The following is a 16771-nucleotide window of genomic DNA, read 5'->3' on the forward strand; positions in this document are numbered from 1 at the left end:
TGGTAGGCTACACAACGGTGTTAATCAGCACCAGATTTCAACAGGAGAGCCATTGCATATAGTATGTCTAATAATGTATATAAATGTAAAAACCACACCTTTCCCTCTCTATAGATACATTTATGGAAATACTCCTGCAATGCCAAATATCACCACTGAGAGGCAGTATTCCCTCATCTGAAGGTGTGCCAGGGGTTCGGGTTGATAACAGTGAGGGGTTGAAGGCCAGGGAAAACAAAGGCAGTAAGTACCAGGATGTCCAGACAGGCTGATTTGAGGAGGGTGATCTGGTCAGCGATGGTGAGGGTGGTGAAGCCGGGAAGACGCTTCGCAAACTCCACAATCTTGATGATGCACTTGGTGGAGAGCTCACTGAACTTGTCCCATAGACCCAGGTCCAGCTGCACGCGATGGTCTGAGCTGGAGTTCTGAACCACAGGACACGCAGTTATAGAGAGAGAGAGAGATTATCAGCTTGGTGGGGTCGAGCATTATAGATAATAGAAAAGACACCTGGGTTCAAACCCCATCTGTCGCGCTAATGTCATGGTCACGGCAGATTTGTATTGTAATATGTAATATATAATATGTAATATGTACAGTGGGTTTAAGTGGGTTTTTCAAGCTGCCACAACCATGTGTGGTGGACTCACAGTGGTGTATTTGCCCAGCTGGATCAGTGAAGGGAAGGTATCTTTGTGGGCTTTGCTGACTTTGTTGACCAGCTCCTCTAGTTCTCCAGTCAGCTCATAGCTCTCAGGTAACACCACCTCCTCCTTCACATCCTTCTTCTTCTTGTTCCTGTCATTGCGCACCGCTAAGAGAGGGAGAGGAAGAGGAGGAGGAGGAGGAGGAGGAGGAAGTGGGATACAGAATATGTGAGTGAGTATCTCAGTGATAACATGGAGAGAGATCTTTTGATCTGATCGTACTCTTTCACCTGATGCTCCACAGTCGTACTTGTTACCATCAACTGAATCATCAAGCCGTGATCATCATCATCACGCTCTACAAAAACTCAATATTGTCTAACCGTTTCCCTTAACATTGTGATGAGTCTGACAACACTATCTCTTCATACAATGTTATCTCCAATTCCCTTCCTCGTCCACCCCTCCACTGAGTTAACTAGTACTCTAGCATTGCCTGCCTCCCTCCCCTCCCTCTCCCTCTCCCTCTCCCTCCTCCCATTCTTTCCTTCCTCTCAGGATATCCAGTAATAGCAGAGGCACAATGTGATCCCGGTGTTAACACACATCCCACCCAAACATTACACCCACATACATGTCCCATGGGCTCACCGCGGGCAAGACTGACACTCACTCACACGCACACACACACACACACACACGCACACACACACACACACACATACACACACACACACACACACACATACACACGCACACACACACACACACATCTCTTGAAAATTGAGCCTTCTGTGACCAAGGGCGCTATCGCTCTCGCTATTGTTTCTGTCACAACAGGCTTATCTGTTGATGCCGACTCAAAATGACTCTTTCTGCCTAACTGAAGAAGTGACAGTATGAATGGAGGGTAGTGTTTTGTAGCCTGAGACCTGAGGGGTAAGGGTGTGTTCAGAGAGATGAGTCGTGAAACAGGAAGACAGTCATTTTGTAACATGATTAGTCATATGATTGGTAGAGTGCCAAGCTTCTCCGAATCACCACCCTACTCTATTGGCTCTGTTGCAATCTACCCACCCTGGGACTCTGAACTCTCTGTTTCTGGTTTTCCCCCCCATGCTATGCTGTTTTATAGGTAACGTCCATGGGATGTATATAATATCTGTGTATCTTTTTAGTTCTAAGTGTAAGCACAGTATGTTTCTGCTTCTATGTATGTTCAAGTTCAATAAACTCGATGGTCAGGAAACATGGGAATCATTATTATCTCTCCAACTCCATATTACAGTATTTCTCATCCAACGAAAAGCATCTTGAGTGCTTTGGTGTGTGTGTGTGTGTGCGTGCCTGCGTGCCTGCGTGTGTGTGTGCTGTGTGTCCCCCAGCCTGGGTGCTCTAGGAGCCTCCAGACATCAGCCCCTTAGCTCTCACCTTCTTTGGACATGCCGACCTCAAAGCACTTCTGCAGTCGGCAGTACTGGCAGCGGTTACGGGTGACCTTGTTGATCTGGCAGTTCTTGTCTCGATGGCAGGTGTACACCATGTTCTTCTGGATACTGCGGCGGAAGAAACCCTGGCGCCCCGCAAAGTGAACGGGGGTGGATTGATGCAATACGGTTAAATCCAGGGAGTGACATTGCAACGGTCAACGGTATCTTTCTCTTATCGTCCCTTCTTTCATCTTTGTTCTTGTCCTCAAATCCGGGCTTAGAATACAAACACTTTTTTCCCCCCTCTTTCGCTACATTATGTCCCTGTTAACGATTTGCCCATTGATACATTTTTTTTTTTGTTCAATCACATTCTTATCTCTGCGTTTCATTGTCAAGTGTTCTCATCTTTCCTCCGCTTTTATCCAACATTGCTATATCTGCCCTACTTCACAACACTGGAAACTAGGTTTTCTCTGTGGGTGTGAGTGGTCTCTGCATCACTGTCATGATCCTAAGGCAGGAGCTAGGTCTCACCTTGCAGCCCTCACAGGAGCTGACCCCGTAGTGGTACCCAGAGGACTTGTCCTGGCACACGAAGCAGGGCTTGTAGATGCGCGGTGGGGGTGGCGGAGAGGGGGAGCTTGGGACCATCTCCTCAGAGCTGGTGCTCTGGGTCTCCACCGCTACAGGGAAGAAAAGAAGAACAGGATTAGATACTACCCTGTCTACTATGGTTACTGTCTCAGTGCTACAGTGTGGTCATGTGAAATACTGAAACAGCACCATTTGTTGATGAGGAAAGGAGCTTGAATATGACACAAGTAGAGGGATGGGTTGCACCTTAATGGAGACCTATTCAGTTTGATGTTGAGGACAACTGAGATGTTCAGGCGCCACTTAATACAGCCATATACAGTACACACTAACAGGAGAAGAGGTAATGATGACCCATTGTCCTATACATATCCTGACGCTCATTAAACAGACAGAGAGAATGTAAAAAGACTGTCAGTCCCACGTCCCCCGGCCTTCCATCCTTTACCCTCAGGGGGCAGCATTCAGGTTGGTAACGTGAAGAGATTAGTGTTTGTCTGTGGCCTGGGGGGGAGGGGGGGGAGGGGGGGAAGGGGGGGGGGGGGGTGGTGACTGACAAGGGAGAAAAAAACAAATAGTTTGTTTACGGAGCTAAGTGGAGGCATGATTGACTGACAGATTCCCTGACAAGGCCAGGTAGCAGAGTTGAGCTGCTGAGGGCGGGGTTGCAGCTGGCTCTTCCTCATTCCACAGAAAGACACTGACTTAGTGTGACTGGCGCCTGCGTGACTGGCGTCCTTGCACTGCAGACCACTCCCTCTCCTGTTGCAACCCAGTCACGCAGGCTGCCAGGCCGCAAAACTCACGTCAGTTCTACCTTGAGTCACACGATACTACGCTACATTACACATCATTATGTTCTACGCTGGAACCTAGATAAGCTCTTTGGGCACTCAAGCATGTATGTATGGATTCCATACTTCCCACGAGAGACATAAGCCACACACACACACACACACACAAACACACACACACACACACACACACACACACACACACATGCTAGGGCTGCACACACTCTGAGACACACATGTTGACCCCCTCCCCAACAACATTTCTTTCAACTTTCACCCTCAGTCACCCTCAAACTTCAACCCCCCCCCAAATCTGCAGCTCACCACCCCTTGACACACAAACCCTATTTTTCTCTTGTTTCCTGGCCCTAAATTCCTCAGTGCAGCCCTGCCAGGTTTTAATAGAGGCCCAGGCTCGTAAGCCGGCCTATAAAGGCAGTCTCATGGCTGGTCTGGAGGCCCCAGCCCGGCTGGCGGGGACTTTATTGGGACTCGGTCACCTTCGGCAGCTATTCACACCACCAGCTGTAGCCCCTAGCCCGTAAAAAAAGCCAATCATAAAATAAAAAACAGGGAGGCTCTAAAATTCTAACTTTTACTGCCCCCACCTCCCCCTAGCACCTTCAATGGAAACCACAGGGCTAGCCTAAACTTAACCTACAACCCTACCCCCTTTTCCTCTCTCACACCCAGGGCTGAAGCAGAACCACCAGCTTGGCTTTTTACAAGAGTAGGGAGACTTCAAAAAGAAGAGAAAAGGGGGCATAAAAAGAGGAATTTGATAAAAAACAGAGAAAAGGACAGATAGGAGGAGGGTTTAGAGGAGGACACAGTTGCTCCTCAGGGCTAGCCTGGTTCAAGACCAAGATGGCCGGTAGTAATACTACTGCTGCTACTGCTACTGAGATCATGAATGATAATAACAGCAATATGTCAGCCATTTGTCATTAGCTACTTGCTGCTCAACATCTGCTTTCCTCAGTACTGTCTATATCAAATGATATTAAAAATAAAAAAAAATCTGAATAATGTTTGTACTTTAGGCAAATGTGTTTTACATCTGTTTCAGAAAAATAATCAAAATGCTAAATGTACAAATCAACAAGTCAACCTCAAAGCGTACACTTTGAGTAGATTGTTTGTACAGCGGCCCAGTCCATTTGTCCTGAATGTTACAAAGCAGGGTCAATGGAAGAGTAAAAACCCCATGAACGTGCCATGAACTCCTCTGTTTATGCAATAATAACAGCGGTAAATGAGGCTCCGGGCGATGTGTTGACAAGTCCTTAGAAAAGGACAAACCGTATGTGGCGTCGAAGAAATGGATACTGACTGACGCTGTCTGAACGCGGGGAGAGGCAGACAGAGAGAGAGAGAGAGAGAAACTAGGACAGCGGGAGAAAAAAATCCATCAGGATCCGTCAACAACCTGAACCTGGTTCCTGCTGGAGAGAACATGATTCCTGCTCCCTCCTTCAACCTCATTCACACATACCCCTATCCAAATATCCTAGCCACTTACCCCCCGGACACACAATGAGATGGACTATTCAATCAACCCCTGTGAGCCCCTTCTCCTGTCTCCTAAACTCAGCTCATCTCTGTTTAGAAAACAAAGACCTCTGAAATGAGAGGCCCTCCTTATCAGTAGGCCTCTTATGCCTGGGACTCCATTTGCATGACAATCCGCCGCCCAAGAACTGCAATCTGGTGATGAAAGAGGAGAGAGGGGGGTGTGTGTGGGGGCGGTGTATTTGTGGTGTCGGGGGGAGGAGAAGAGAGAAGAGGAGGGTCGTGTAGTTGAGTTATCAGTAGCCACTGTTCATTTCCTGCTAAGTATCAGTTTACCCCCTAATCCCCTCTCTCAATGGTCTCTGTACACAAGTGGTCCAAGCTGCACTAGCCTGTAGTAATCCCCTAGTGTGTGTCTCTCTCTCTCATACACACACACACACACACACACACACACACACACACTTCACTATAGCCACAGACATACACACAGTCACCCCCACACTCAATGTCCACCTTACCACAACACTGCATTACACCACTAAAACCCCAAGCACTTACCACGGAGCTACAGTCAAACATTCTGTCCTCTACTAAGACCTCATTAGATCTGAAATGTAAGTGTACGAGGCAGAAATAGACGTTTAGCTGAAGGTCAATTCAACTGGGTCAATTCCATTAAATTTTAGGTCAAGTCAACGAGGCCAATTGACTTATGTTGAGGTTCAATATACACTCACTGAACACTTTATTAGGAACACTATACTAGTGCTGGGTAGGGCCTCCCTTTGCTCTCAAAACAGCCTCAATTCTTCGTGGCATTGATTCCACAAGATGTTGGAAACATTCCTTTGAGATTCTGGTCCATGATGACATGATTGCATCACGCAATTCCTGCACATTTTTCAGGTGCACTTTCAAGGTGTGAATCTCCCGTTCTACCACATCCCAAAGGTGTTCTATTGGATTCAGATCCGGTGGCTGGGAAGGCCACTGAAGAACACTGAACTCATTGTCATGTTCATGAAACCAGTTTGAGACGACTTTTGCTTTGTGACATGGTGCATTGTCATGCTGGAAGTAGCCATTAGAAGATGGGTAAATTGTGGCCATGAAGGGATGCACGTGGTCAGCAACAATACTCAAATAGGCTGTGGCATTCAAGCAATGATTGATTGGTATTAACAGGCCCAAAGTGTGCCAAGAAAACATTCCCCACACCATTACACCACCTCCACCATGAGAAGGTGTACAGGTGTTCCTAATAAAGTTCTCAGTGAGTGTATACAATAGAGGGAGAAAGTAGGGCAGAACAGAGAAGAAAAGAAAGGGTTTTTCTGGTCATTGTGAACCTGCCTGTTGTGTTCTACTCTGGTGAGGGGAGTATCTCTGTAATGTATGTGAGTAAAGGCAGGACAATGTGCCTCATGTGTTTTGTGTTGCAACACCCGTTTTAACAGAGCAGCATATGACACATTGGCAGAGGAACAAATATTCTTTCACAATAGGCCTGCAGATTTTGTCTACGTGACTGTGGGTGTGATTGAATCTTCAGTGGGACAGTGTTCCAGAGTCTAGTCTTGGCATGTGAGAGTGTGAGTGTGTGTGTGTGTGTGTGTGTGTGTGTGTGTGTGTGTGCGCGCGCGCAAATGTGTTTGTGTGTCTGCTTGTGCTTGTGCGTGTATGCGAATAGAACTGTGGCCTCTCAGTTCAGTATGGGCACTCATCCAGCCTGTGGCTCTGCCCAGTCTCTGCAGACTCCATTTGATTTGCAAATGTAGCTCTCTGCTCATCGCCGCCTCACAGAGTGTTCCAATGTGTTCCAGCGTGCCGTGCGAGTTTGTGCTCGTGCGTCGCTCTTTGTGTTTGTGTTGTTTACGTTAGGAGTATAGACATGTGGGGTTTTTTGTCTGCATTTCTAACCTTCATTAACCGGCTTGAAAGCCTTAAGCAGTGTTTTCTCTGCTTGCGTGATATCGTCAGATAGTTCGACGGTCTGGAGAGAGTGTGTGTGAGAGAGAGGGTGTATGAGCGAGCAGCACACGGAGCGGACCGGTGTGAGGCGTGGTGGGCAGAATGCAGACAGACTGGCAGAAGGGCAGCAGATTGAGAGGGGCTGTGAAACAGTGAGGCTGAGAGACGAGCTGGCACGCTTGGTAGGGACTCGCTAGGTGCCCCTGGCGCTCTACCCGTGGCACAGGCTGTGGCCATGCAGTATGGGCACTCCTTTACTACCCCTTTACCACACTACACACCCATCCTCTGTATCGAGTGCCAGTTCTCTCTCTCTCTCTCTCTCTCTCTCTCTCTCTCTCTCTCTCTCTCTCTCTCTCTCTCTCTCTCTCTCTCTCTCTCTCTCTCTCTCTCTCTCTCTCTCTCTCTCTCTCTCTCTCTCTCTCTCTCTCTCTCTCTCTCTCTCTACCTCTCTACCTCTCTACCTCTCTACCTCTCTACCTCTTCCTCTTCCTGCCATCCCTCCCTACAGCACAGGCACGTTTCCTTCCTCTTTTCGTCACACGTCACTGTCTTTTTCCGGAGGACCGTAGGCAGGGTTTTTCATCCTCTCTCAGCTACACTGCTGTCCAAACTACTCCTCTGCACAGAGGTTGAGTCATTCACCTACCTTTCAAGTGCGAAAGTATCAAGTCTCTATGGTGTGAGTTACAGAAACATAATAAGTGATTTGCCTGCAACAGAACAACCAAAGCTAATATGGTGGTGAGGCAGGTGGAAGGAAGGTGTGCGTGCGTGTGTGTGTGTGTGTGTGTGTGTGTGTGTGTGTGTCATGCTTTCATTAAAGGTGCTGAGCAGTAGCAGCACCTTTCAACAGCTGTCAGAAAAGCTCACTACCTGAGGCCAATGCCCCCCCCAAACACACACACACACACACACACACACACACACACACACACACACACACACACACACACACACACACACACACACACACACACACACACACACACACACACACACACACACACACACTCCTCCTCATCCGCCTCATCTCAGCCTGTAAAGAGGCCCAAAGAGGAGGCCTTTTGAAAGCAGGCTTATGATAAAACTGGGCTGCTGTCCAGGCAACCTGCTCACCCCGAGATACAGCCGCATGTTCCGATTGTTCATGCCACAGAAAACGACTGTCCGTATGCTTGACGCTTGCCTCCTTCGGCCGCGAGAGGAACTGCCGACGCGTGACACGGAGGGGAGGAAGTGCCGAACCGCCCGACTTGCAACCCGAATGTCGCTGGTTAGAATCGCGCTCGGGACACCTTCTTTTTTTTGGTGCTAATTATTGCTAACTCTCGTTTCTTATGCTAATAATTGCTAATGCCTTCCCCTGACAACTTACCCTAACCGTAACCACACAAAGTGAATGCCTAACGCTACCTAATCGCCTAAACGCAAGTCGTAATTCACGTGGTCAAGCATTACGTAAACATAGGTCGTATTCTGAGGCATGAGCAATCGTAAAACATTCTTACGTATGGGCAATGAGATGAGGTTGGTCCAGGAGACGGCTCAGTGCTCAGAGGAGAGAAAACAAACCAAACCAAACTGGACAGAGGCAGGGAACCCACCCCGCCCGCCCCCCAGGAATTTACACCCCCCTGTCATAACCAGCACAAAGTCACGAACACATATGCATACACGCGTGCACTCTCTGGCATATATACAGGGAACAGTCTTCTTCCCATACATACCTACTGTATGTGGAGACAACATGGAGTTCTGCGAATGAGACATCATGAGAAATAGCCTCATGGCTGATGGATGGATGCACACACACACACACACACGAGCACACGAGCACACACACACACACGCATGCATGCACGCACGCACGCACGCACGCGCACACACACACACACACACACACACACACACACACCTCCCCCAGACAAGGTGGGCAGACCAGGCCAGAAAGGCAGCAGGTGGGACTAGTTCTAGTCCTCCAGGGACATTTTTAAAGTGGAATTACCCCTGGAGTCTGCAGCAGGCAGCATACACTCAAAACAGCCTTTCTTCTTTACAGCACCTCATAAAGAGTCTTTTGATATTTTGTTGATGGTGTAAGCCAAGCCAACATTTGGCAGTGAGTGCCCCCCTTTCTTGCACCACACTACCTTGTCAAACAACACAGGGCTTCAAACAGCCATGCTACCAATCCACCCACCCACCCACCCCCTCAAGCCCCTACGGCTGCTGTGGAGAGGTGCTTCAAATGGTCCCAAACACCTTGTTTACCCCTCACTCATGAGCTGAGGAGAAAGAGAGAGGAGAGAGAGAGAGAGAGCACTGATAGAAGAGGGAAGTAGAAGTGGGCATGTTTATTAACGAGGCGCTGTCCAATTCAAATGAAGTTGCAGATCAGATCTAAATGGCTGCTCAAGGGGAAGGAAGGCAGGCGCTTTCAAGCCCAAATGCATATGTGCAGAAAATCTCCCCTGCATCCCTGTGGCGGGCTCCAGCCGCCTCTTCATCTGCTCCACCAGTGCCCTGTCTGTGGAGCTCCACCACTGAGGAGGAGACGGCCCCCCTAGAGCTGGCACAGGCCTCAGCCATTGGTCATGTCAGCCAGCCAGGCAGCCATGCAGACAGACAGACAGACAGGGAGGCAGGGAGGCAGACTGGGTGAGGAGAGAAGAGTCATCTAGAGGGCCTGCCTGGCCTTGCCTTTGATCACCGGGTGGCTGTTTGTCCTTCTAGGACTTCCTCTCACCATCTGTAGAGCTGGCTCTCACCTGTCTTCTCTCTGGCAACACTGCCAAGGCTCCTTCAATTGCTATTGCTTCCTCTCCACTACAATAGAAACCTAAAAAAGTAGAAGTTGCTAAGATGCGTGCTGGCTGTAACCCACTCTCTGAGCGGATATGAGGAAACGGAAGAGCAAGTAAACAACAACAATAGTAACGCTCACACCATCTCACTGGGGAAGCACCACAAAGCATAACCATACACACCCCCTAACCTGTAATTAGTGTAAAACCCTGCACACACCACAAGTGATTTTCCTCTGCGCCTTAAGCCTTACCACAGCTAAACATTTCATCATGACACGGTTCTGTCCCTTGGGTTGGCTGAAAATCAAGAGTATACAGACAGACGTGTATCCTCCACTGATCTCTATAACTACTCTATAACTGCTGCCTCTCAGATTCTTGTTCTGTTTTGGGGGGGTCTGGTAGATTCAGCGAGGGTTAGTCATGATTTTCATGAACAGGCATCTCTTTTCTCTCTCTCTCTCTTTTTCTCTCTCTCTCTCTATCTCTCTCTCTCTCTTTCTACTGAGACTTGGACGGCAACACTCTGAGACAGAGAGAGAGGGGCCAAGGAGACTGTGGCTTCCTGTTGTCAGCGTGATTTGTGGTCAAGTGGTATCTGGGGCTTTTTGATAGAGAATAGTACTACTGCTTTTACTGTCCCTGCTCTGGGCCTGGGCTGGCACAGTCTAACATTACTCACATCAGATGGCAAAACAGCCTTGAGAAACTTCTGCTTTGAGCACCGGAATCAAGAAATGATGTGTACGTGCAGTGTGGTTTGTGTGGGTCATATTTTTCACTTTTGCTTGGCAACCAACTGAAAAAAACAGGGTTGCCCAACGTTGAATCTGGGTGGGGGTTGTCAGCCATCAGAGAGTCAACTAAGACATGAAGTGACACTTAACACTGTATGATCTCCCGCTCGGGCTGGCCTACTGGCTTAGTCAAATATGTCCTTGAAAGTATTTCAAATACATTTCTGCCTGTACAGTAGATCACCTTGGGAAAGAGAGAGCAGCCCCATTAACTAGTTACCATAATAGCATTTTTATTTTGAACCAACACAACTTTTCCAAATGGAGCGTAAATCTTGAGAGCCGGTCCTCCCTTAAATAACTCCCTGGTTGGCGGTCTGAAATGGCCACTAGAGTGGAAGCTAGCTGATAACCGTCTCCCTATGGACAAGGTGGCTACAGCCCACTTCCATTCAGAGAGATAAATGTCTTGAAGAGAGGATTGAGCCTATAGGTCACGTGTGTGTGTGGGTGCACTTCTAATGTCGGCTTCACTGCCAAATAAGGGCTCTCAGGGTCCTCTGAGGCCTGATAAAGTGGTTGTAGTGTCACACACAAACACCACACACACACACACACACACACACACACACACACACACACACACACACACACACACACACACACACACACACACACACACACACACACACACACACACACACACACACACACACACACACACACACACACACACACACACACACACACACCTATTTGCCTATCAAGATTCACATTCCTCCCCAAAAAAGGCAGACTAGAATCTACCACACTTTTACATGCAGACACGCATGACAACACACACCTGTTCTTCCTCATTGATCACAAACATTCACCCACACTCACCCACCCACACACACACACACACACACACCCACACACACACACACACACACACACACACACACACACACACACACACACACACACACACACACACACACACAAATACAAAATAACTCATGTGCAGTGAGGTGGGGGTGAAAGGTACATAGAGGGGCATACATAAGAGCTGGGCAGGTGTCATAGCAGAGTGAGCATGGCACTGTAGCTTACCTGCGGAGCCCAGCCCCCAGTCCTAGCCCCAGTCACTCTGCACCACTCAGCTGAGACAATGGGAATAATACACAACGCACGCACGCACACACACACACCGACACACACACACACACACACACACACCGACACCGACACACACAAACACACCACACTGCCAAACACTGTCTGCTGCATAAACACAGCCCATTCACACAGGGAGGGTGACGGACTCTCTCTCTCTCTCTCCCTACCTCTCTCTCTCTCTCTCTCCCCGGCTTCCATTTCAGCCCTGCTCCGCTTTTCATAACACTGGGCCCTAGCAACGCTGGAGCCAAGCCGTCAGTCAATAACATGCTGGTAACAGAACCTCTCCTCTCACACTGAGCTCACACATGGTTAGAGACTGACACACACCGCCTGCCTGCCTGCCTGCCTAGCCTGCCTAGCCTGGCCTGGCCTGGCCTGGCTTGCCTGTCTGCCCAGTGGCTACGCCTCGACACAGGGGAAATAGTGCCTCACAGGCAAATCTCTGTTCTCCGTAAACAGCCACAATGCCAGCAGGGGTGGACGGGTGGCAGACAGGCACAATGCCGTTGTGACCTGAGCACTATGCTGTTTGTGAAAGTACTTGGGGCCACTACCATTCTGCTCTTATGGCTGAAATAATTACTCTCTGGTACATAAATAATATAAAAGCACCGATTTCAACAAACATGAATGGAAAGAGACGCGTAACCAGTGTAGATGAGGTGACTGCAGCCTGTCTTGATCCTCGTGACAGATCTGTTTTATTTACAGTTGAGTGGCACGGCTGAGGGGCTATAAACTGCTATTAGAGCAGAGAGCTGGATTCCAACGGAGTACTGTGGAATCTGGGCTAGCACATTGTGCCTATGTCTGTCTGCCTGTGGGCCTGACACAGCAGTCTCAATGCCAGGGTAAGGCTTGCACACTTATAGTACCCACCTATACACATACTCACACTCACACACTCACACACACACACACACACACACACACACACACAAACAGACACACAAACGCACAAGCACATGCACACACTCACACACACACATACACAGACACACTCATACACACACACACACACACACACACACACACACACACACACACACGGCCTACAAAAAGACATAAAGTAACTGGCAGCATTGGACATGTTTATTTTTAGGCAGCTCTTTCTATAAAAGGTGTCTACTATTCCTGCACCTCAGAGAAGGATTTCTAATACAACTGTTTGTAGAACAGCAAAGACAAATGAAGGTTTTTCCCTCGGCCATATCAATTACGGTGCGTTGACCTTGAATCAGCTGACTACTTACGCCTTTTAACTTCTACACATTCATTTGACATTACCTTGATAGGATCAACAGGGTTTATGTATCACAGCACTGACTAGTCCACATTCCAGCTGCTGCCATTCTATGTTCCCCTAACACACACACACACACACACACACACACACACGCACACACGCACACACACACACACACACACACACACACACGCACACACACACGCACGCACACACACGCACACACACACACATCCCCCTTACCAACCCCACTATCTATTCACAGTCCTGCCCCCTCAGGCATTCTAATCTTTTAATTGAATCTTTTGTAATTATAATGAAATAACTGCAGACTTCCATTAGGAGAGAAAATGATCTGAGCAGAATGTGCCAGTGGTCACAGGAAGCCCTTATTTCTCTTGTCTTTCCTGCCGAGATATTGCCTTATTTCAATTAGCTCATCAATTCACATGAGAACAGCACATTAAGGGGAAACAAAGAGGTGTGTGTGTCCGTGTGTGTGCGTGTGAGTGATTGCACACATGTTGATGGATTGCAAGAGTTGTCTGTTCCTACCATGATATATCTACACAGCATAGTGAGGGAAGGGATATCAAAACAATCATAAGAAAACAGGACAAGTTAAAGTTAAGACTGTAATTAGGATTATTTTGATTACAAAAATATAATGGCCTTTATCGTACAATTGTTTTGGATTACAGAGCTACATTTCTTCAAATCTTTCTTCATCTTCAAATGGTTTCTATTCCAGCTGACTAATGTGTTTCTTATTGACATATGACTAAATCATCATTAAATCATTTACACTTCTTCATTTTCCATTGGCATCTCAGATGTAGTACTAGTGACATAGTATCAGAGGGTTAAGAGCATTACACAATAAAATCCATTTGAAAGGCTTTCCTTTTCACCAGGCAGAAAAGGCCACCACACATGGTGGAGATCTGACATTGGCCAGGCCATAGCCTCTCCCTAACCTCTGACATTGAAGCATGAAAGAAGCAGAGGTCTCGAACTGCAAGACAAAACAACAGGAAAACTGACCACACACTTAAAATGTCCTCTTGATTGTAGGCTACCCAGCCTGGGACCAACAGCAATGACACTTACATCAGCAGACTGCAAACACAATGAGATACCCCACTGGTCCAATTCAAGATTTCCTCATGGCTATTGTTTCCTGTACCAGAAGCTCAGAACGGTTCAAAGTAATGCTTCTGAAATTACTAGGAAAAAACTAGGAAAACCTATTTTCAAGACACAATGTGTGTAGTAAAAAAAACAACCATTTTATTAAACTTCCAACTTCCTTAAGTCTTTGTTCTATTCACACATGACATTTTCTATCCCGGCCACATCTTCTATCCCGGCCATTTTAAGAAAAAGTCTCATGCTTTTACCAGATGACTCTAAAAAAAAGTCAAGAAGTCCTTATTGTCGTGTGTGAGTGCAGTGTGGCTGCTTGGAGAGTCAAGCTCCCTGTGTTCTGCAGCTGGGCAGGCCTAATGAGATATCAGACTCAAACATCAATTCATCTGCCTCATTGAAGAGGACAATGAGGGGCAACTGGTTCAGTAAAGAGAGTCATTACGGCTCCTCGTGTGGGATAGGGCTGCCTTGTTTACAAAGGTTATTGGGCACAGAGGGTTGAAACAGTACACCGCACCAGCGATTGCTCCCTTCCCTCAGGGCACACTCTCTAGACTGGAGCTCTTTTTTATCTTTTTGATTTCCTGGAACAAAGAACAAAAAAGAAAATACTTTGAGACCTGAACGGCTACTTTTAAAATGTGTGTGTGGCTCGGGAGGGAGAGAGAGAGGCTGGCGAGGCCTGATTGATTAAATAAACAAATCTCATCTTGTTATCATCAGGGCTCCCTGGCTAACCAGAGCAGGCTGGCTGGAGTCCCCCTCAGCCTGCTCTGACAGGGCATCTGTCTTCATTAAAGCAAACCCAGTGTGCATGACAGCCACTGAAATGCTGGTGTCTTCACGATTAATGAAGACAGATGAGTCCCCCCAAGAGGCAGTCAAAAGGAACAAAAAAGCAGAAGGTTGAACAAATAAAATCTAAAAAACGCACAGATCCAACTTAGGTTTTTAAAAAAGCTAGAAAAAGGGAAACGCACATTAGCGATGTGTGTGTTGTTTGTGCAACTGTTTCATCTCTCTTCTTCCTATTTCCGAGGATGTATTTTTCTTTTTCTTTTTATAATTTCTGGCCTGCTCCCTTCAAGAACCCCCCCCCCCCCCCCCCGCCTCCTCTCAACTCCTTCTTTTCCATTCACACACTCTCTCACAGACACACAGCTCCCCTGGAAACCTATGGAAATGGACCCCAGTTTTGTGTGTCCCGAGACAGGCCTGTTGTTAGATCCAGAGGACTGTCTGAAGTCTGGGATGGAAGGAGGGAGGAAAAATGAGAGGCTGACAGAGAAATGGGAGAGAGAAAAGAAACCTGGCAAGACCCCTTTAGCTCTCTGAAGCCTGAACATTCCATGTTACTAATTTATTCATCAATTTATCCATTCAATAATTCATCTACTTATTAATTTAGAGCTATTTAGCTCAAGAGGAATATCATTACACACTCTGTAGCTTAAAGCATAAACAAAACTTGCATCTAAAAAGATAAGGACCAAAGAAGTGTTCTGTTTTATGAAGTCTACCTTTTTCTAGATCACGTTGAAAATAATACATTGACAACCATTGTAGGCTTCCCATGACCTAAGTCCTAGCTGTCAAAAGCAATAGTGAAGTGAAAAGAACAAATGTAATCCACATGGCTGACATGAGATCCAAGTGTTATGTTTCACACTCTCTCTACCTCTTTCATCTGTACATTCTTACTTTTTTTCTGTTTTCTATACAACACCTTGCAAGGTCAAAACTCAGGTGGCGCACATTGTCACTGAAACCTGAGCCTCTGGGTTCACAGTCACTAAGAACTCAAACAAATATGACCCACAAAACACATCATACCATAGCATAGCATAGCATAGTTGTTACCCTGGTAGTTTGAGCAGCCCAAACTGGCTCTGAGGGCTGGGGGGGGGGGGGGGGGGGGGGTGAGTAAGAGAGCTGGGCAGAGGGAGGGAGGGAGAGAGGGAGGGCCCTGTCCCAGTCTCTTCCTGTGGAGGGCTGTAGCCCTCTCAGCAGCAGCCTCCTAGCGGGCCTATGTGGGGTAAACAAGACTGTGGTCCACTCCACTACGCTACGCAGTGGTCAGCGGGAGAGCGTGACACACACACACACACACACACACACACAGGAGATGCAAACAGGATGCTACTTACACTGAATGCTGGCGCTGCCGGTCCACACGAAGGGGTCCAGCCCCGCGAAGAAGGGGCTTGCTTTCCTCAGCATGCATGCACCCCGGCTGGTGACATCATAGAGCTGGCGGGGGCCCATGCCCAGAGCCTCCATACAGTCAAACATGGTGCACCTATTTACCCCCCTCCCTCCTGAGAAACCACTACCGAACCCTGCTACACTCTCTCCTCCTACTCTCCCTCCTGGAACAGGTCACGTCACTCTTAAAACAACAACAACAACAGCTCCTGTCGTAAAGTCTAACCTCCTGCTACCTTTTCTTTCCTATTCTATCTTTCTATCTTTCTTTCTTTTTTTCTTTCTTTCTTTCTTTCTTTCTTTCTCTCTATTTCTCTCTCTCTCTGCTGTCCTTTCCTGCCGAAGCTTCTGTTTCCCCCTTTCCCCCCTTTGCTGGAATGCAGAGCTGGTTCCTGGCTGTTCTGTTCTGTTCTGTGCTGTGCTGAGCTTGGCTCTGGTCTCCCCCTGCCCTTGGGCGAGCTGCTCCCTGTCTGCTGTAACAGACCTAAATAACAGCCTCTCAC

At 47.7% G+C, this 16771-nt stretch overlaps 1 protein-coding gene across 2 annotated transcripts in view; it reads right to left on the bottom strand.

The window, feature by feature from the left end:
* rarga (retinoic acid receptor gamma a) overlaps positions 1–16771 on the bottom strand; it is a 38427-nt gene that overhangs the window by 3619 nt on the left and 18037 nt on the right. The window contains exons 1-5 of one of the 2 annotated variants that reach the window (XM_083674985.1): positions 16211–16771; positions 2618–2766; positions 2082–2223; positions 654–817; positions 252–428 (exon numbers count right to left, since the gene is read on the bottom strand). The exon at positions 16211–16771 is cut by the window's right edge and continues 356 nt beyond it. In XM_083674985.1, the coding sequence (XP_083531111.1) occupies positions 252–428; positions 654–817; positions 2082–2223; positions 2618–2766; positions 16211–16355 (777 nt within the window). In that variant the 5' untranslated portion in view covers positions 16356–16771. The remainder of the gene's footprint in view (positions 1–251; positions 429–653; positions 818–2081; positions 2224–2617; positions 2767–16210) is intronic. The other variant, XM_083674984.1, reaches the window with a different exon arrangement.

Source organism: Argentina silus, assembly GCF_951799395.1.
Source record: "Argentina silus genome assembly, chromosome: 8".
Taxonomy (NCBI): Eukaryota; Metazoa; Chordata; class Actinopteri; order Argentiniformes; family Argentinidae; genus Argentina; species Argentina silus.